The sequence below is a fragment of the Cyprinodon tularosa genome, unplaced genomic scaffold (genome assembly GCF_016077235.1).
Source record: "Cyprinodon tularosa strain WSP-4 unplaced genomic scaffold, ASM1607723v1 ctg431, whole genome shotgun sequence".
In the NCBI taxonomy this organism is placed as follows: domain Eukaryota; kingdom Metazoa; phylum Chordata; class Actinopteri; order Cyprinodontiformes; family Cyprinodontidae; genus Cyprinodon; species Cyprinodon tularosa.
The window spans coordinates 262,501-284,902 of record NW_024039154.1 but is presented as its reverse complement, the minus strand read 5'-3'; the positions used below and the strand labels follow the sequence as shown (position 1 = coordinate 284,902).

At 36.7% G+C, this 22,402-nt stretch overlaps 1 protein-coding gene across 1 annotated transcript in view; it reads left to right on the top strand.

Annotated features, from left to right (window-relative positions):
• The window catches only part of LOC119792816 (glutamate receptor ionotropic, kainate 3), a 165,009-nt gene that overhangs the window by 72,967 nt on the left and 69,640 nt on the right, over nucleotides 1–22,402 (top strand). Inside the window, exon 2 of the mRNA XM_038299624.1 lies at nucleotides 21,075–21,248. Coding sequence (XP_038155552.1) covers nucleotides 21,075–21,248 — 174 coding nt within the window. The remainder of the gene's footprint in view (nucleotides 1–21,074; nucleotides 21,249–22,402) is intronic.

Below are 22,402 nucleotides of genomic sequence, written 5' to 3'. Positions count from 1 at the left end.
CCCGACAAATGACTCTATATAGATTGTTATCTAGAACCCACTCACATATGCCATTAAGAAGATCCCTTTTTCAAAGCAATGTATTTGTGTGAGTCTAAATAAGTGATCTGTTGAGATGTGTGAGTAGATCATGTATGTATTTTATAAAGGACAGTCTGGGCAAATTGGCATTTTTTGTCAGGGGCTGTGCTTACAGGTCTGTGAAATAGCAATACAGCTGTCCTGTCAACATTATGATGATGAGTACTCTTGCTATTTTGGTCTATGTGAAGATTTAAAACTCTTCATGTGAAACTGTTTCTTATTGTCCTTGAACTATAAACCAAATAGAAGTTAGGTGTTTTTTTTAAATGAAATTTTAATCCTTCATCTCCATAAAACATATTTAATAATTCAGTTAAAAACGCATTTCTATATCTTTTTTCTTTATTGTGCTTTACAAAAATTAATTGTTAAATATTTACCTTGATAGTTAATTTGCTCTTCTGTCTGATGAAAAACACCCATTGTGACAGCAGAGGTGTGTCTACTGCACATTTAGAAAATAAACTCTCCTCTTCTTGGAAAAGAATTACCATTTAAAAGTGAAAAAGTCCAAGGTTACATCCATTTTCTTTGCATTAATGTTTCAACAGTTTTCACAGTTGCATAAATATTGCTGACATTACAGGGATGTGTTAAAAAGGAAAAGATATACATTGCCAACGGCAGAATAGGTATTAGGCTTTATAGTTGAATTAAATTCAGTGTTAAATCTCATCTCTTGGGGAAAATATTGAGTTACAAAGAGGTCAAAATTTCACTATAAGGGGCACATATTCAATTGTTTTAACACGTATTTCTCAAAGATCTTCTTGATTGTAATGACAACATTATGCAAAAAGCATACAAAGGAGGTTATGAGAAGACAGTTGATATTGCCATCAAAAATTGCCAAATAGGTTGATATTACATACCAGATAAGTGGAGCATAGAAACTAAATGCTGCTTCTCCATGTTTAGTTCTGGTTCTAGGTATGCAGAGCAGGCTGGAGCCAGAAGACCTGAGTGGTCTGGAGGGTTGATACACTGATAGCAAGTCTGTGATGTATTTAGGTGCTAAGCCATTCAGAGATTTATAGACTAACAGAATTATTTTAAAGTCTATTCTCTGAGATACAGGGAGCCAGTGTAAGGACTTTAGATCTGGGGTGATGTGCTCTACTTTCTTAGTCTTAGTGAGGACCACGGGCAGCAGCGTTCTGGATCAGCTGCAGCTGTCTGATCCACTTTTTAGGCAGACCTGTGAAAACACTGTTGCAGTAATCAATTCGACTAAAAATAAACGCATGGATTAGTTTTTTCCAGATCATGCTGAGACGTTAGTCCTTTAATCCTGGAAATGTTCTTCAGGTGATAGAAAGCCGACCTTGTAATTGTCTTTAAATGCTTTTGGAGGTTCAAGTCTGAATCCAGTACTACACCTAGATTTCGGGCCTGATCAGTGGTTACCAGTTGAAGCGACTGAAGCTGTGTGCTAACTTTAGATCTCTCCTCTATTGGTCCAAAGACTATTACTTCAGTTTTGTTTTTATTCAGTTGAAGAAAATTATGGCACATCCAGGCATTGATTTCTTCTAAGCATTTCCTCAGTGCTTGAATTGGTTCATAGTCACCTGATGACATGGTGATGTAAAGCTGTGTGTCGTCTGCATAGTTATGGTAGCTGATGTTGTTGTTGAAACACCAAGCTTGGCTATGAATGCATAACACAATGTCCACCTAAGTAGCAACATGTGTAATTCTGTGTTGCCCAGGGTACCCATCTAGTTCCCCCCTTGCCCAGTGGCTGCTAAACATAAAAATGCACCTGGCCACCACCCTGCTAGGACAACAGGGTACATAGAATAGATAATCAGGCAACTGACAGCATGTAGCCAGAATGCGTAATTGCTCTTTAAAGAAATTATAAAGAATCTTGGAGTGCAGATTTCCACAGGTTTTTTTTTAGAAATGAGTTATTGATATCTAGCAAGATTTAACATTTTTGTTACAACGTTTGTACCAGATAAGTGGAGCATAGAAACTAAATGCTGCTTCTCCATGTTTAGTTCTGGTTCTAGGTATGCAGAGCAGGCTGGAGCCAGAAGACCTGAGTGGTCTGGAGGGTTGATACACTGATAGCAAGTCTGTGATGTATTTAGGTGCTAAGCCATTCAGAGATTTATAGACTAACAGAATTATTTTAAAGTCTATTCTCTGAGATACAGGGAGCCAGTGTAAGGACTTTAGATCTGGGGTGATGTGCTCTACTTTCTTAGTCTTAGTGAGGACCACGGGCAGCAGCGTTCTGGATCAGCTGCAGCTGTCTGATCCACTTTTTAGGCAGACCTGTGAAAACACTGTTGCAGTAATCAATTCGACTAAAAATAAACGCATGGATTAGTTTTTTCCAGATCATGCTGAGACGTTAGTCCTTTAATCCTGGAAATGTTCTTCAGGTGATAGAAAGCCGACCTTGTAATTGTCTTTAAATGCTTTTGGAGGTTCAAGTCTGAATCCAGTACTACACCTAGATTTCGGGCCTGATCAGTGGTTACCAGTTGAAGCGACTGAAGCTGTGTGCTAACTTTAGATCTCTCCTCTATTGGTCCAAAGACTATTACTTCAGTTTTGTTTTTACTCAGTTGAAGAAAATTATGGCACATCCAGGCATTGATTTCTTCTAAGCATTTCCTCAGTGCTTGAATTGGTTCCTAGTCACCTGATGACATGGTGATGTAAAGCTGTGTGTCGTCTGCATAGTTATGGTAGCTGATGTTGTTGTTGAAACACCAAGCTTGGCTATTAATGCATAACACAATGTCCACCTAAGTAGCAACATGTGTAATTCTGTGTTGCCCAGGGTACCCATCTAGTTCCCCCCTTGCCCAGTGGCTGCTAAACATACAAATGCACCTGGCCACCACCCTGCTAGGACAACAGGGTACATAGAATAGATAATCAGGCAACTGACAGCATGTAGCCAGAATGCGTAATTGCTCTTTAAAGAAATTATAAAGAATCTTGGAGTGCAGATTTCCACATGTTTTTTTTTTTAGAAATGAGTTATTGATATCTAGCAAGATTTAACATTTATAACTGTATTACCAGACCCAACTGGCCTAATACATACATTTTATTTCATACTAGAGAACTCTAGTGGGCATTTGGAACCAAAACCAAATTGCTGGTTAATGAATGTTACAAATGAAGGATATTGTACATAAGTTTTTTCCCACAATTGTTTTTATATAAGCTCACTTCCTAAACACAAACACTTGTGACACACACACATATTCTCAGTAACTATTAGCAGGTGCACCTTCTAAACCTTTTTTTTCATGCACAGTGTGGAGCTTTTTTGTGTTGTTGCCCTGCTTTGAATCCCACTGTGACAAAGTGCCAAGGCTGCAGGTCTGCATACTCTTCCCACCACATGTGGACAAAGAAAGGTGACTGCAGGTGAGGAGATGGATGAGGTACGGGATGGTGGCAGACACGGGTACCTTGGCAGATCCCAGAGCCACTGTCCACCTGCTGTTACTTACCATTGTCTCATCCCGTTTTCCTGGCAAAGACTCTGATTGAACTGGCACTGAAATGAGGATTTGGCAAAGAGTATTTTACCTCCATGACAACAATGGGCCTACAGAATTGGGGGGGGGGGTTGTTTGTGTCATATATTGTAGAACCGTATTGTGTAATGTAGCTTTACTATGCATTGTTTTAGCTTTCGGGAAAGGGATTTGTACTTTGTAAAAAGGAAACAGGCCAGCTGCCAATCTTTTTTTTTCTCTGGTTGGTTCTGTTGTCTTAGGATGTTTAGCTAATTATCTAAACTGAGACAAAATTAACTGAAATAATTATAAAAGATTTAGGAAGAGAAGGATATTTCTGTTTTTTTTTTTTGTTTAAGGAAAAATAAAATGGTATTTTTATTGCAAGCACGCCCCTAATCATGGCTAGGCTGCACTGCATGGTGCAGAGCATAGGCCCCCGCCCGCACAGATTACCTAGTGTGAATGTTTGGGAATGATAATAAGATCAAAATACGTCATTCACAGCTGGGAGGAGAGGGTAAAAACTGGAGAAGAAAAAGGGAGTGAGAGAAAGTTAGCAGGAGCGTGCAAAAGGAGAAGGTGAGCGATGGCTGCGATAAATTGCAGAAGCAGAACCACTTGAGCATAAAATTAGATTTTACAATTGTGTTGTTACCTGACAATCCTCTGACAGTAGAGATATCACAACATTATAGGACTGCATGAGAGCTACTAATCATATCAAATAAATAGGGGCGCCTTAAAGCTGTGATGGAGCTGGTTGAGATTCAGTTCAGACTGTAACCGAGTTGTTGAAAGAAGTAATTAAAACACAATTTTGATATTATGGACTCCTATGCTTAGGTGCCATGTTAAATCTCATCAAAAAATGCAGGATGAAATCAGTAGGCATTATCTCTGCTTAAGGGGTTTGGCTCCTAAATTATGTCACACATTACTGATTTCACACGTTGAAGAAGAGCTTTTACATATAAGGAATAAGATTTGTAACCCGATTACATTGGTGGTTATTTGCCATTTTGCTACTGTTTTTTAATTGCTTCTAATATATAATAAAATCCAGGAAGGACTCAGTTGGATTTTCTTCATGATGATTCTTTGAAAAAGACCTATGAGTACAGATGATTTGATAAATTGATCACTTATTTGAACAGCTTCATTTTTTGAACTGGATCCTAAAGTAGAAACTTGTAACACACATGTTTTTTGGTTGGTAGATAGCAGTTTCTGTGTGTGTATATTTGTGTAATATAACAAAATACATTTCACTGTTCATACAGCATGTCACAGTAAGAAAGATGTACAGCCATTCTATGCTATGAAAGGTGATGAGGGATTATAGGATACAATTATTTGTTGCTGGGGGTTACAATAGTAAGTTGAATATATCATTATGACAACAATGAGCAATGAATAAATCAGTCTGAATGACAAATGGAAGCTTTAAGTAGAGTCGGCTTAGAAAAGAGAGAAAGACAAGTCGGGTTGCTTGTTCTGTAGCTTTCTGAAAAGGAAAAAAAAAAAAAAAAGCTTCTTATATAGTAAATCCTTCACATTGAATGAAAGCATGAAAGGTTTAAAGCCTGTAGATACATTTTTGCTCCCATTGCCTTTTCTTTGATTTTAAAAAATGTTTTAGACTTCATCAAACTGACGTCAGTATTGATCTACAGTACCTCATCTACGTTTACAAAGATTATAATTCTCTCATTAGTTATAGCTGCCGTTCAGCAATTATCCACAACACAATTGTTACCTGCTTAACAGTCCTTAGCCTCCTAAATATTCAAACGATCTGATCGGGATTTTTTAGATATTTTGAAATAATTTTTATTTTATGACAGTAAAACTAAATTAAAGTCTATCCTGGGGTCTGTTATCATTTTCTTTGTAATTTTAATATCTGAATTTGAACATATTAAGCTTTTGATATACTCCAATCCAGAAAATGTTTACAAAAATCCTTCAGTGCTATTCTTGGTCCTTTTGTTGCAAAGATTAGCATCATTAAAGCAGACAATCACTTCAATAAAACTCTTGATGTTTAACTATTCATTATTTCATTTACATAATAATATCCAGGGATGAAAATCTTAATTGTCATTATGAAACCATGAGTAAATCTTGTTGAGGCACCCTTTGCCCCAACACAATAAAATTCAGTTTATTTCTCTTGAGTGTTTTCTTGAAAGACTTCTTTTGCTTTAAATTGATTAAAGTAACTGCTGCTCAATCTGAATACCTCAAATCAGTAAAGACACATGAGCCATGGCAGAGGGCTTCCATAATAATTGCTATCCAAATAGCACCTACAGTTAGGAAGGAGCTAGGACCAGGAAGCATGCAGCTTCCTGGCATTAATTCATTGCATAACATCCCCAACCGCTGCTAGGACTATACCATTACCCACAATCATGTGTGAAATTAATCCTATAGGCACAGCCCATCTCACAGAGTTGAACAAAAATGCATTATGTCTTTACATGTACTGTATCTGACTGATGTAAATTTCTTCACTATGTCAGTAGCATTAAATCTTAGGTGATCTCTCAGCTTCATGGTATTATATATATATATATATATATATATATATATATATATATATATATATATATATATATATATATATATATATATATATATATATATATATATATATATATATATATATATATATATATATAATCATTTAAGTGGACAGTGCTGCACCTAAATAGTTCAATAAGCTAAATGGGAGCTGTAGCAACAGTTTCATTAAGTCTGAATTTGTGGCTTCAGTTTAATATCTGGTTTTGGAAGAACATCAGTGTCAACTCGAATGCCTATACTGAATCCAGAGGTGGATAATCCAGGTCCAGAAACTAAAAGGCCTGTACAGAGATCAGTTCCAACCATTTCCAGCTCCACAATGATCATCATCAACTAATCATCCGAGGGACTAATCACATGGTTAAGTAAACAGTATAAAGTAAAAACGAGGCAGGGTTTTAACTTTCTGGATCTGGATTATGACCTCTCACTGAATATGGTAAGACACTACTCTTCCCATACGTCTGCATATGTATGAAAAAAAACTACAAACATCCTTCCATCCATTTGCTTCCGCTTATCCATCAGGGTCACAGTAAGGCTGGTGCTTATGTCTAGCAGCCTAGGACACCTTGGACAGAAAAAAACAAAAGAAAATTTATGATATGTATTTTTTTTAAATACCTGTATATATCTTTTCCAAATTCAGATATTTAATCTATAGTTTTTTCAATCTGATATATAAATGCACTCATCTCGTCTAAACAAACATCATGCCCACATTTAGTCTGTCACAGAACATTTAAATATCCTCACACACAAACACAAAAGAAAACTCTCCTATTTAGCAAACCTTTTGAAGTGTATTTTTGAGCCCACATCTAAAGCAATCAGCTGTCTGATCAGATGAGAGACAGACGCTTTGTCATTCCCTGAGGCAACGCAGTTAATACAAAGTAGTGGCAGCTTCTGGTTTTCTAAACCTGAATGCTGTGGTATTATTCCCATGTTGGTTTAAATGACATCACAAAAGTCATACTCTAAAACAATGGTTAAAATGTTGGTTTTCCCTTATTTTAATTTTTCTATGTGTATCTCATGAATGTTTCAGATCAACAAACACCAACAGTTTAGACAGAGATAACATGTGAACACAATGTGCAGTGCTTAAATCAAGGTATTTATCATGAAAGGTGAAAAAAAAAATGCAATAACAAATTATACCCTGATCCACCTATATTTTTTTAACATTATTTAAATTAGGGTATCACACTCTTTGAAAATTGAGCTCAGTTTCTTTTGGAACATTTCAAAGGCAGGACTAGGACAGGACAAAAAGAGTCACCTGAAACAGTTTGGAAAAATTTAGATAACTAAGAATGTGACACAAGAACATATATATATAGACTTATTAGAAATGTTCAAAACATGGAACAGTGATGAATTTACCCAAGAGCAGCCAACTGACCAAGTTAATCACAGGACTAAAAAATGTCAGGAAAACCCCAGAGCAACATCTACTGTAAAGTCCTTAGGGGCTTTTAGCCTCAGTTTAGGTCAGTGTGTACTGTATGACTCTACCATAAAAAGAGAACAGGCAAAACCTAAAATTAAAAAAAAAAAAAACTGCCACCATGCCAGAGTTCCAAGACAAAAAAAAAAACACAAAACAATGGCAGGCACAAAGAAGCTTTTCTTATTTTTTTCTTCCAAAATACATCTTGATGACCCACAATAAGTAATACAGCATAGATACAGGGTTTCCTTCTAAGGATCTAATTACAAATTATGCTTAACACTAATGATGTTGGATGCATTATTGAAAGATTAAATCAAATTAAATACAAAGTTATATTACCTAAAAAAGGTAAAGTGAAATAATATAATTCTGTCACCAAAGAATGTTCCATGGGGAAATCAGTTTATGAAATAAAACCTCACTTTATAGAAATTATGTACAATCAAAATTTTCTAAAATATCATATAACGTAAAAACATCATATAACTTTGCATTGTTTATTGAACTCGAACTTGTCCCATTATTAACAATCTCCTATTGTCCATAAAAGCTAATACCTACTGAATAGGCAAAATACGGCTAGTTACTAGTACCACTAGTAGAAAAAGACAAAAAGAGACAAAAACAAGCTCAACATGCTTTTCTCTGTTGCTCAGATCCTTACTTTCTGACCAGGGGTTTATTTTGTGGCACATCTTTAAACTTCATTTTTGCGTGTGTGAGACCGGCAACAGTATGTTCCACTAATGAGCTTGGGTCTAAATTTTTACTCCTATCTTAACTGCTGAAAGTTTTCATTCACCACCACCAGCTGAATGGCTTTATTCTTTGACTACAGTGCTCCTTACTTTGAGAAAAACAGCTCTAAATGGGAAAGTGCTTGCTGCACATTGGTGAAATTCAAGGAGCTTCAATTCTGCCTGACCATATCAAATTCCAACCACCCTAGTTCAATCCCCCAATGTAATGTTTTGCAAGCCTGATGGACATGAGTAGCTGAATTTTGCATCTGAAGATGTACAGCCATTGTGGTAGTGGAAAGCCATTACTGGGCTCATCATTTGACTGTGGTTTTCCAACTCTCTTTGGAGAGGTCAGTGTTTGTGGATAGACCAACTGAATCTTTCAGACTCGTTAAAAGTTAGCAGCCATACTTTTTTTCTAGGTTAGTGAGATGCAACAAAGAATGAGTTGCTTTGCCTGTGTCTATCCATCCATTCATCAATCTTCTTCCGCTAATCTGAGGTCGGGTCGCGGGGTAGCAGCTTCAGTAGGGAGGCCCAGACGTCCCTCTCCCCAGCCACTTCGGCCAGCTCCTCTGGGGGAATCCCAAGGCGCTCCCAGGCCAGCCGAGAAACATAGTCCCTCCAGCGTGTCCTGGGCCTCTTCCCGGTGGGACGTGCCTGGAACACCTAACCACGGAGACGTCCAAGAGGCATCCTAATCAGATGCCAGACCCACTCCAAGTGGCTCCTCTCTATGTGGAGCAGCAGTGGCTCTACTCTGAGTCCTCCCAGGATGACTGAGCTCCTCACCCTATCTCTAAGGGAGAGACCAGACACACTACGGAGAAAACTAATTTCACCCGCTTGTATCCGGGATCTTATTCTTTCGACACCAAAAGCAGATTTTCTTTGTGGGTTTAAACTGTTTTTTTGGCCAGTGGGAAAAAGTTATAAGAAAACTCTACGACATACACTTTATTTCAGGCACCATGACACAGAGAAGAGATGAGCAGCTAAATTGTAAGATAGTAGACACAGGCCCTGTACCAGTCTGTTGTGGTGAAAAGAGAGCTGAGCCAAAAAGCAAAGCTCTCTATTTACCGGTCGATCTACGTTCCTACCCTCATCTATGGTCATGAGCTTTGGGTCATGACCACCGCTTTTGGTGGCGGTGGGAACAGCTCACTGTCATCCCACGTGATACATCTCGGCAAGCAACTCGGGTTAAAATTACCTTCAAACGGCTCGGCTCTGATTGGGATACATTGGGAACACCACCCTTGTAGATATGATATCTTCTCAGATGGTCAGAGCTGTTCACGGCCTTGACCCTGATGACGTCACAATATGGCAACACCACTCAGACAAAGTGTATTCCACCCATTTCATGACAATCAAACCTTCTTACCAATATTTGCTATATATTTTTTTCTATTCTATATTTTTCAAAAACATTACCATGAACATTTAGCCTGTGTTTATGCTACAAACCTAAATGTTAAGGGTATTCAATCCTAAAAGGATACACTTCCAGTTATAAACAATTTTTTTCCATGTATTTTGAAAAACAAAATGATTGCTTTACTTTCAAAGAAATACTGACACTGGAGAAAATGTATCATTGTTAAACTGATAATGCAATAAGCTGCAATAAGCAGATGGAATTTATTCATTTGTCATCACTGAACTGCAGAACACTAAAACAAAAATGGATTAAAAAAGGATTACGTTTTCATAGAGAGAAAATTTAAGACATAATATCTATATACATTTGATTTTTCACCATATAATGCCAAGCTCATAACATTTATTTGTTTAGGTTTGGGTTTTGCTATTCCATCTTAAGTGCCACAGTCCTTTAACTTTTAAATGTATCCCTAATTCAAAAGGCTGAAAAACACCCATTTGGTAAGTGAGCAAGTTTCGGAAAACTTGGCCATTTGCCATTATTTTGATTCAGATGAATGCTTCTCAAAAATAATTTCTCTATCCCAAGTTTCCTAAATGAGCAAGTTTCTTATCCTTTGTCCAAAGGCAAGAATTGCATTCACTAAACCAAAACTTGTTTTTACTCCAAGCAGTTACTAGAGCAACAGGATGAGGGGGAGGGTTAATGAACATCTATAGCACAGTTAAGATCAAACTCTGAGCATTCTTGAGGTGACTTTGCTAACTACAGATCCTGCCAGACACCATTAATTAACCAGCAACCTTAATTTCCTCTCATGATACTCATCATTGATTAAATGAAACAGATTCCTGGCCTGATTCTGCTTTGTCTGGTACAAAATACAACACTGGCTAGTACTGCTCTCAGTATTTTATAACAGTTGGTCCCCAGTGTTGTGTTTTTACCCATAATTACGAAGGAACGTATTCTTTCCAAAATTGGCTGCATTTCTGAATGATCTTGGTATTTTTTTGTATGTGCTTTGTGTTGGTCATTGTTTGCTGCCATCATTGTGTTCTTGCACATTCAGGGAGACGGGAAGCTATTTAGAAGGAGATTGGTAATCCCATCACTGAGGAGAATTATAAAAGAGCAACACTCAGAAATGCATTGGGGGAACACATATGCATTCACAAGCATAATGAGTGAGTTTCATTGTTTGAACTGGTGAATTTGTCTGGAAGCAAAGTATTTGTTCTAACAGACTGGATGCATTGCTCAATAAGGAAAATGGCAATTAAATTTTTATTTCTCAAACTTTTTTTTAACATACCATTAGATAAAAGTGGGAGAGTAATTCCCTTATTTCAAATAAAAACATACCTTTGCACAAGGATATAGTTTTAATGAGCATTAAGTACATCATTCAGGTTGCCTTTAGCTGAAATTTGCTCTGTAGAGTACTGCCTGATTAGATTAATGGGAACAGATTATAGTATATATTTATTAAAGAGGCATAGCACTGGTTCCAGAGTTTTGAAATATAGGTTGTTATACAAAAGCGTTCCAGTCTACAGCTGCAACGTCAAAGCCTTTTGTTTATAGGTGGAATGTCTTCTGAGCTCTTATTACCTTTCTAGCAAAGAGGGCCGACTGTGGGTCCCTTTCAATTCTCAGGGCAGATTGAGGATTCCTTCTCTCTCTTTAACTGGCCTGAATTAACTGCCATCTTTTTCCATCACCGATCAGACTCCAATTTGTCCCTTTTTGTCTCAGCAGACAAATGTTTTTTCTTACTCTTTTGTGGAGAATTTAATGAGGTGCACTTGTGGCTGGTCTTGGGTGATCCATCTTCAAAAATATGTGTCCATGTTCTTTCACTAATGCGTCAATGATGGTAGAGACTCAAAACAGTAGTCAAGTGAATGATAGTGTGCAGTGCATCATGCACACACACACGCCAGAGAATATGACCACAATCGACTTCTCATGAACTGACTAATGGAGCTTACAGTGTTGTAAATACAAGAAAAATCCATTTAAATATCAGGCATTTCTTAGGGCATACATTGGAAAAGAAAAGAAAAAAATGTGACTTGCCCAGACACCTTTAATATTACATTTTACTCTGTTAAACATAAACAAAGCACTTTTCCTTCAACTAAAGTGAGCTGGAGTAAAACAAATCCCTCTTGAAACATTTCTAAAAATAGCTGGTGGTAGCTGAAGATACTGTATGGTCAGATTCCTACTGGCAAGAAAATTATAGAAAAGGTCATTGATCTTGCCTTTCTCCACCACAAATTCCATGTTGAATAAGGACACTGCAATTGCTTTTTTTTTTCTTGCTTCCTGAGTAGCAAAAAAGAGAAATGAAGCTAGCAAGTCGACCTTTCTTTGACTTTAAAAATGTGGTCACTATATATTGGTACTGAATTGTTTTAATACAAAAAAATATGTCTTCTAAGCTGTTAAATTAATGATGGAAAACTGCATGTATTTTGGTTGTTAAATTCAGAATACAAAACTATTTTGTACTGGATGTATGCAGGGAATTAAAGAATTAAAGAGATAATTTTTGCATAATTGTGGTGATTGTAGCTCAGTAGTGATGGTTACTCAATATTCGGTTAACGTAGCTAAACAACATTTCTAATATGGAAATGTAATGCTATAAAGAGTGTTATGACCACATAATCATGGGGAAGAACACTGACTTGACAGTTGTCTACTGTCACTGACACACTTGTTAAAAAAGAAAAGCGACAAAAAGGTGGCTTTTCAGATTTATATGGACCTTTAAAAAAAAAAAAAAATGAAAAAAAAAATGTTTTATGAATAGATGCAAAAGCAGCAGATACAATCACAGAGGTTTGTGAAATAAAGCTTATCTTGACTTTTGACTGCATTATTCAAAGCTTCATGTGCACCAGCATAAAGATACTTTACGTACATCTAGAGCAGGGGTGCTGAAGTCCAGTCCTCAAGAGCTACCATCCTGAAACTTTTAGACGCACCTCTTCTCTAACACAACTAAATCGAAATGCTCAATCCCCTCATTTAGCCCGGCAGACGCATGGTAACTGGCTACTTATTTTATTCAGGTGTGTTAAAAATGGGGTGCTTCAAAAAGTTGCAGGATAGTAGCTCTTGAAGACTGGACTTGAGCACCCCTGATCTAGAGCATGGAGTACAACTTTGAAATTCTCTGAATTAAGCCTCCTCCAAAAATACAAACATAATTTAAAGTCCCCTAGCAGGAATATGGAGAAACTGTGCTTAAATATTTCTAAATAGAAATATTTTGCTTTACTTTTGCTTACATTAAAATTCCACTTATTCTGGAGGAACAACAAAGAGGTACAGAAAGAGACAGATAAAAGTTTGAGATCCACTGTGAGGTTTCCAAAGTCTGTGAGGATTTTGGGTGCCACGTCATCTACAGGTAATAGTGTGTTTTATTGAGACCATGTAAGCACAGTTGCCTTGGCAGTTTTGGAGCATTTTATGCTAACTTATGCTGAAAAGCTTTTAAAGAGGTTTCAGTTTTAGGGCTTGGATTCTGCACATACTAGATATTAGTATTTACTTTATGACTATAATATTAGGTATTAGTATTTACTTTAATACCATAGTATCACTGTGCTTAAAGCTGAAGTCTGTAAGTTTTTAAAAATCACTTTTTTGTCATATTGGCTAAAACTGTCCCTATGCCCAGACAGCAGTACATGTGATATGTAACCTTTGAAAAAAACTGCTTCAATTGGTCCCGCATACTGCCTGTATTTCAATCTGGAAAGAATAATTCGGGACGAGTCAAAACAACCAATCACAGCCAGAGGAGCGTCTGATGGAGTGTCAATCACAGCTCCCCCCCCCCCCCCCCCCCCCCCCCCCCCCTCACCGCTTAACCTGCCGCAGCGCCCGGCTGCCGCAGTCAGGAGGACGCGCGTGGAAGTCATGGCGGAGCGACAGCCACCAGCGAAAGAGAACCTGCCCTTACTGCCCCTGCCGACAACTGCTTACACGGCAAACTTCGGTATAACCAGCATCTTATATCTAGCTGCTTGGAGGTGAGTGTTATCGCTCTTACCGGTTCACACTCCATGCCGCGTACGCTGCTTGGATGCTTCTGTAGCCGCGCAGGTGCTGTGAGAGGGGTGGAGCTTGGAGGTGGGGCATGAGTGAAGCAGAGAGGGTGGGGGAGTGGCGTGAAACCTGTTTTTCTTCAAATTTTCAGTCGAAGTCTGCTCTCTTCTCAATGTTACAGACTGCAGCTTTAAATAGGCGGCAAACTCACTGACCTGAACTACTTAGAAAGTCTAAGTGCTATAATCAAGAGATCCACCATTTTCATAAGTGCTGATCACCTCCATAGTGTATGCTATAATTCAAGAAAAAAAAGAGAAAAAAAAACAGACCTAGTATTGACTGTGTGCACCATAACTATACATAGACTTACTTTTACAAAATGTGACTTTTATGTATTAAAAGCCTTTTTTTTAATTACTTGTGTTATAAATTTTAGAGAAGCTAGAGTAGTAGGTTTTTCAACAGAAATAAACACTTATATATATCACCTGTGTAACAGATCTATGTGAGATTTTAAAAGAAATGAATTAAGTCTTTTTTTAAGCTATTTGCATTTTTTGTTGAGATATGCCCCTATATGCTTTTCTTTTACATTTCAGAAAGAAGTGAATCCCAGACTACTTTTGCAGCAACGCTCACTTTTGCATCAAATCCAATATATAGATATCACTTTATCTTCTGCTATAGTTTTTAATATTCGGTTTTACTGCCACATTGGATCAAAGTATTTAAGTTCATAAAAATCTAGTCCTTATTTTCAACTGCATTCACATGATTCCAACCAACCAGCTAAGCTGTGTTGCAGCGGTCTACTGCTCCATAACAGCAGAGGTTGGGGGGTGGTGCTTTAGTGTAAGCCTGTGATGTTTGGAGGTACATGACATGTTGGGCTTTTATGCTGCTACATAAATTTTTGGGAGGGCATGTACATCTAAAATGTAGAACCTCTGATTCTGACTCAGCGCAGCATCTCTGTCAGTTCCTTCAGGCCCTGCGGACTCTGCAGCACCCACCAGTTCTATTTAAGATTAAAATTCTGTCTCATTTCTATTCATACAAGTTACCAAGGGCTTTCATTTTCACACAGGCCACATGTTTTAATGTATAATTTATTCTCTTAAATAATAACGTTTTACCAACATAAAATAGAGGCCTTAGTCATATATTTGAATTAAATACTTGAAAAACTGTAGTAATTGCATAGGTATATTTTACCATACCACAAATATGCTATAGTACAGACATATGTAATTTATATAACAGTTGCCTTTTTGTCTTTTAGGAATTCTACCTAAATTGCTTTTAACCTTTGCTTTATCTGCTTCTGCGAAATTCTGGAAATTTGAATGGAAGATTCAGAGGTCCAAGAGTCCAAAGCTTGAGCAGGCATTCCGATCAGAACAGGAACAGGGTAGTTCAGGGTTCTAGGAGTCCACAGAGAGCTCAGGCAGAACATTCAGATGGGAACAGGCAAGCTCAGTGATTGAGGGGCAGGACAGCTCAGGATAACAAGAACGAAATGCTACGAAATGCTAAAAAATTTGCTCTCTCCACTGAGCCAAGAACGGAACAGGCACACTCAGTGAATAAGTACTAACCCGTGGATGGACTACTAAACGCTAAAACCTCTCTTACCATTGGCCCCCGAGAATGAGAACATGAACTAGTGCATCAACAACAATAATCTCCCCCGATGGCTGGATGGAGCTGTATATGAAGAAGCCGGAGCAGGTGGATTAGATGAGTAGTTGTAAAGCGGGCAGATTTAAACAGGTGAATAAAATAATCAATGATCATGACAAATACATAATTTCATAGAAACTGAAACACAAAAAAGAGACAAAATCATTGACATTGTGACTTATTCCCAAAGTCATTTCTAAGGTTTTGGTAATGCACTGCATCACAGTGAGAGCCATTATCTACATTAGAGAAAACATTGAACTGTGGTGAACCCCAACTTTCTGTAGTTAAAGGAACTATAAATTCTCCTCTTTGGGATAAAATCCTAAAGTAAAATTTCAGGACATTAGTAGTGACATACTTGGCTTATATACGATGATCTCAACCACTTAAGAATGATTCAAAATGGCTCAGAGAGCAAAAAATAAGGAATAAGTGTGACTTATAGTCAAATTCCAGACCTAAATCTCTGTGTTGTTTCATAAATTAAATAAATTTGGGAAAGCTGCTACTGTATGTATGTATGTATGTATATATATATATATATATATATATATATATATATATATATATATATATATATACCACAGTGCTGCATATTTTCACCTTCAGGATACAGCACAATTTTATAAAGGTAGCAAGTATCAGTTAGTGACCTCAGAAGTAAATGCATCAAGAAAAAACAAAAGAATGATGTCTGCTCTAATTCTTAGTGATTAGGGTCATGGCATCCTCAAAAAAGGGTTAAATTGAAGACAAAGGGAATTTTGTTTCAGAAAACGTTTCAAAACGCCCATCCAGAGTTGGATGTGTGTGTGTTCAAAAGTATACGTGTAATAGAGTTGATAGTGACAGATTATTGGCCTCTGCAGTTACTTACTGTAAGCAAAGCCTTAAGAAACAAACCTTATGGCAATGATTAAAAACAGGAGTAATTGTCTGCAGAGCTGTACTAAGTTTAGCTGATCCATGCTGTCAAAGTTTTAATCATCAGCTATTCACATATATCCTTCTTTGGCTTTGGAATGCAGATGATCCACAAAGTCCTCAAAGGACAAATTATGGAAACAGCTGCAATTAGTGTCTGATTTATATATTGTGGTAGAACCTTAGAGACTAATTAAAGGCCTTTGTGTTCCTGTCTATTGGAGACATGCTAATTTAAAGCCTTTTGACTGTGATTCACGAGGAACAAAATCTGAAATTTATGCATCTCAATTTGTGCACGCCCACCGCAATAATGAACACTCAGTGTAGTTGTTTAAATGGGACATAGTAAACATCAAATCTCTGCATCATTAGACCAGAATCTCCTATGATGCTAAAAGGAACAGCTTGTCCTTTATTTGATGGAGTTGCAGGAGGTCTATTGCATAAAGCCTTGCTATTGTGCTTATGGCAGATTTCTGGAGAAAGGCAAAGCAAATTATCTGCAGGATTTTCCTCCCAAGAAGCAGATTTCTTAGTGTTTATTAAATTTTTTAGAGTGCTTCTGAGCAATGCACATTTTTTCCTCTTAACAGTCAAATTACTATATACTTCAGCAATTACTTAATGTACTCTAATGAGATTTCCTTCTCGAAATGGAAGGATTCATTTATTTTAATGTGACGCAATCCACTGGGCAGGTTTATACATCACGTCCCCCTTGCGATCCAGAGGAGGCTTTGAGTCATAAATAGTAAGATGAGCTTGGCTTCCAGGTTTGCCATTTCCCCCACAGCAACAGAGGTATATGATTTTGCGATCCAGGCACAGAGGATCTGTTCAGGGGCATCAGCAGGTCACTTTCCCCATGTTCAGGCTTAGCTTGCTGCAACCAGGTATTTTCTAGGATTAGTGAAATAATACCACGCTGACAAGCGGTGTTTATGTCATGGACCAAGGAAGTGCAAAATCCAAAACACCACTAAGACACAAAGATTAAGTAAATGTTTTGCCTCTCTCTGCAAAGTAAACATCATTGTTTATAGTCCTAAAGCATCCAGCCAAATTACAGGGCAGTTAAAAGTCAGACAAGTGTTTAACCTTTGTATATTGCTTTAAACTGAAATGAAGGATATGAGATTCTTGATGGATTATAAAACTGATAACACTTTACTATTACTGTACAAAAGGCGAACATTTTTCCAACAGATAAAAATATATTATTCGAGTATATGCTAATTCAATGTGTCTGCCGTATTCTACTGGTGTGGTGTTTGTAGCTTGAAAACTATTATTGAGAAACTGTTTGATCGACATAAGCGTACAATATGCACTTAACTCCTTTCAATCTATTTTATGAGATGTTAGTAATGTTTTAAACATCCATATTTGTTTTTTTTCTTTTTTTCCTGTAATCTAAAAACAAACAAACAGTTATAGCCTTTTATCAGCCAGCTGACTGGCAGTTCCCTGAAGTAATCTGGTGTCGGTGTCTCTAATTGTGTAGAGATTCTTTCATGCTTACAGCAATGATTGGTGAAAACCCCAAAGCCATTTGCATTTATTCCTTATAAAAAAAAAGTTATGACAATTTCAGTTATGTTTAAAATCATCCTTCAAGAGCCTTGTCCTGCTCTTTTTTTTTATTTCTGTCCCTCCTCTTAGTCAAATACTAGGTAATTATCAGGTCTCTGCACACTTTGATAGGGTGCTGATAGGTTTATGTGAAAAATCTGATCATCTTGAGACTGAGTGGGGACACTGGCCTTACTGTAGATGATAGAAGCTAAATATAGCTGCACTAGATAATGAAAGCTAGTGGTCACAAAATATTACCCCGGACAAAAAGAAATGAAAATATATATGAGGTATTAAAACAAATGCTTTATATAAAACTGATCTCTTCTGGTAACGACCACTGTATTTTGGGAGCACACAATAAGAACCACAGCTGTAATTGTGCTCCATAACAGTTGTCTAGAAACATAATTTTGTCCTTGTCAAACTCAGTCAAAGCTTTATGCCTGCCCATATTTTCTCCTGTCACCTCATCATTTAGGAGAGGAGTGTTTATTTGTTATAATTATGTGGCATATGAATCACTTCCCTTGTGTTATGCTATATACAATCGGTGTACACTTTCATGACTAAATCCCTATTGCACTGAATGGATGCAAACCTGGGAACAAAAAAAAAATCACTTATACTGATCCGTTTATTTAGAACCTTTTAAAAACGTGCTAATAAACCTTTATGGTACTTTTGCTGCCTTTGCTTCCACTCAAAAGATTGGTTCCAAAACAGTATACCTTGTAGCCCCCATTACTTCCTCTGTGCATAGGGAAGGTAAAAATGATGGATACTGTCATAAAATGTACAAAATGTGAAAATATAAATAAGGCTACATTACTAGTGTGCATGTTAAAGACAGTACTTAGGATTCTTACTTCAGTGTTATATTTTTGAAATCCACAGCTTTTAATCTGATAATTCCAAGACTGAAGAGCAAAAGAGCTCTAGTTAAATTTGACCCTTGGGTAAAAAGGAAAATGGCAAAGTGCTCATTTAAGAGGTTTTAGTAATATAGATTAAGTTTGGATTCCCTTTCAAGCTAAAATTAACTCTCTCAGTAGAACTTCTTTGTCTTATGAAATGTGCAACCATCAAAATATATATGGCTTCAGTAAATAAATGTAGTCACGGAAATATACAGCTTCTGGGTTTTCTGGGATATCTTTATATTTACCTGCTAATTATTGTATTTATACCTAGTCACTCCCTTTTACACCCTAAAAAAAGTATTTTATATATATATATATATATATATTTATATATATATATATATATATATATACATATATATATGTATGTATATTTATATATAGTCTGACACTTTAACATGTGGAAAAGTTTTGAAAGAATGTCTTATTAGTAAACCTGGGAACAGACATTTAGTTGCCGATAAGAAGTGAAGTGGAATTTATTCCAGTTAACTTTGGTGATAGAAGACGAGCAGAGACATTTTCCTTTCTGACAGAGAGGGATAATTTGATAAGAGTGGAGGTTGAGGAGCGAGGCTCTCTCCGTAAACTGATCTTGCTGCAAACGTCTTTTCGAAGCTGTCTAAGCTGTCTTCTTAGTCTGTTGCCGAGTCACATGGGGACTTTGCTGCCTTCTGTTTGACAGAAGATGTTACATTGGTTATCTCACCAATTACATACTGGCATTTGAACTTCAAATATTTAAGTTTTAAACAGAGTAGTATGTTAAATTGGGATTCAAAAATGTCACAAAAATATAATGTATTCAATATGTAGTAATTGTACACATAGAGGAAACTTTAGTAAACCTGCATATATACCTGAATCCCCTCTATCATCTGTTACAAAACATGTTTTTGGGCAATAAATGATAGATTTGTGGATTTATTAATGCATCAAGACAGCATCCACTGTTATTTTAAAATATATAACATATACACTTTATCCATCCCATGGCGGACTTGCCATTTAATTACTTTCTAGAAATAACAAATAGACTAAATCTGTATTTCTAATAGATAACAGAGAGGGGTTGTCCATTATGCCTCAGCACCATGGAAGAGGTGGAAGTGACTCTATGAACTTAATTATTTTTTGCGACTGAGAAAAATCTACAGATGATGGAGACTGATTTTTTATATCTGAGACCTCGTTCACACAATTAGGATGTCCAAGATATCCTAGAGAAACTGAAAACATTGTTGTTTTCTTCAAAATTGTGGCGTTACCGAGTAGCTTGATTAGCAGCATTTATCTAAAAATCCGAAAGGTTTTTGGTTTATCATCAATTTACCCAGAAAATAAAGAAAATAGGTCATAACATTAAGTCCAATGACGACTGGATACAGTACATAGTGCAGTAGTTTCTTATTTATAAATGATCTATGTATATGCATATATATATATATATATATATATATATATATTATTTGACCATATTTATGGATCAGCTAGAGAAAACCCAAGAAATATTTCAAATGCTAAAAAATGTTTTCCCCCTCTATCTATACTCTGTACGGTGTCAAGCTGATAGTCTGACAAACACCACAGTCTGAAGCAACACTTTGCTTTGATGTTGATATAGACATGTTTTATAAGTTTTGAGCAGTAGTCCACACCATCTTAAAAAGGAAAAAAAAGAAGCTTTTCTTTGAATTTTATGCAAAAGAACAGTAGTGAAGTCCAGTTATCTGCTCTACCAATGTGGTATTCAGGTGATATGAAAGGATATCCTAATGGAGAGACAAGAGCTTAAGATATTCTGCTGCTCTCATGGAGTGGACATGCAAGCAAAAGCACATTTAAACACACACACACACTCCTTAAATCCATTACGGCGTCAGACTTCAAAGCTCATATTGGTTCTTTTTTAGTATTCCCTGAAAATGGAGAGGGTTGCTGAATGTTTGCAGAGCAAATTCAATACCTCATGTAATGTGCACTGCTATTCCTAAGTGCAAATATCTTCCGATATTTTCCTCTCTTGGAGTATCCAAAATTATGCCTGTGTGTCTTTTTTGGCCTGTGTTTATGTTTGAGAGCACGTTCTCATGGCCGCCTTGGGTGTCTTTGTCTTTTGTTTTTCAGGTGGGATTTTCGAACAAACAGACGGACCTGTTTCACTTGTTAGCGCAGAAGAACTTGCCTTTAAATTTGCTGTGAATAATATAAACAGAAACAGGACTTTGTTGCCAAACACAACATTAACATACGACATACAGAGGATAAATATCTATGACAGCTTTGAGGCATCAAGAAAAGGTAAGTAAAATACTCTGATATGATAATAAAATAAATCCTTACAGGAATCAGATTACTCTTGCACACAAAGGTGCATCTTGGGGAATACGAATAAAAATATTTTTACTCGGTTAGGATTCTTTTACTTTAAATACTGCATTGTCAAGTAAAACATAATTTACTCTGAAAAGAGAAATTTAGCAAAAGTTCAAATATTTTTTTTTTTATGATCCTGTGTAAGTTTCATCAAACTGCTCTTTTTCAGGACCAGCATAAGACACAACATGTGACATATCCTGGATATGTATTTTTGTTGTTGCTCTGGAAGTACTGAATTTAGCCATAAATTACTCTAAGCCTCAGGAATCTCTCTAAAAGTCTTGAAGTGACTTTACTTTGGAATCTTTTCAGGCCTGTAGCCATTCCATTTTGCTAAGACACTTTTTTTCTACCAAACTTCTTCCATTCACTTAAAGGTATTGTGGAGGATTGTTGCAAATTTTTGAAAAGATCCTCCCTCTCCACTTTAAAACAAAATGCACATGCACAACCCTGTACCTGCTCCCGAGAGGGAACTTCTATTAAAAGTGTGTGAGAGCAGTGCATAAGCCCATTTCTCTTTGTAAATTTTCAACTAAGTCAGACTAACCACTGGTAAGTGAAAATGGGGATGAGCACGTAGGATGGCCTTACATAAACATTTCACCAGAATGATTGACAATTAGGAGGACCACTTATTTTGATGATCCACCTGGAAAAAGAACATCCTCCATTATACCTTTAACTTCCTGGTAACATGCAGCTCTTAGGCCTGTCATTTATGCACATTTTTCTAATGTTAAATATCAATATTTACTTCCACTAAACTGTCAATTAACCCGTTTTGACATAACTGTTGTTGTGAACAAGCAATTTCAAAAGTATTGTTCTACATTGACCCTTCCTGGCTTACCCTCATTGAATAGGGTGCAAATGTCTGTCTACCAAACAAAAACTTTTCCTTAATATTACCCTCTATGTAATATCCTTATTTGCGAGCTACTTTGAGAGAAGATATCTGACAAATGCATGAACAAAAAACTAAACAGCTATCAAGTAGATGGCTTTCTATATGGTTGTGTAGTCCAGAACTTTTCGTGACAAGAACTCTTTAGTGGAAAAGCATCAAAGAAACT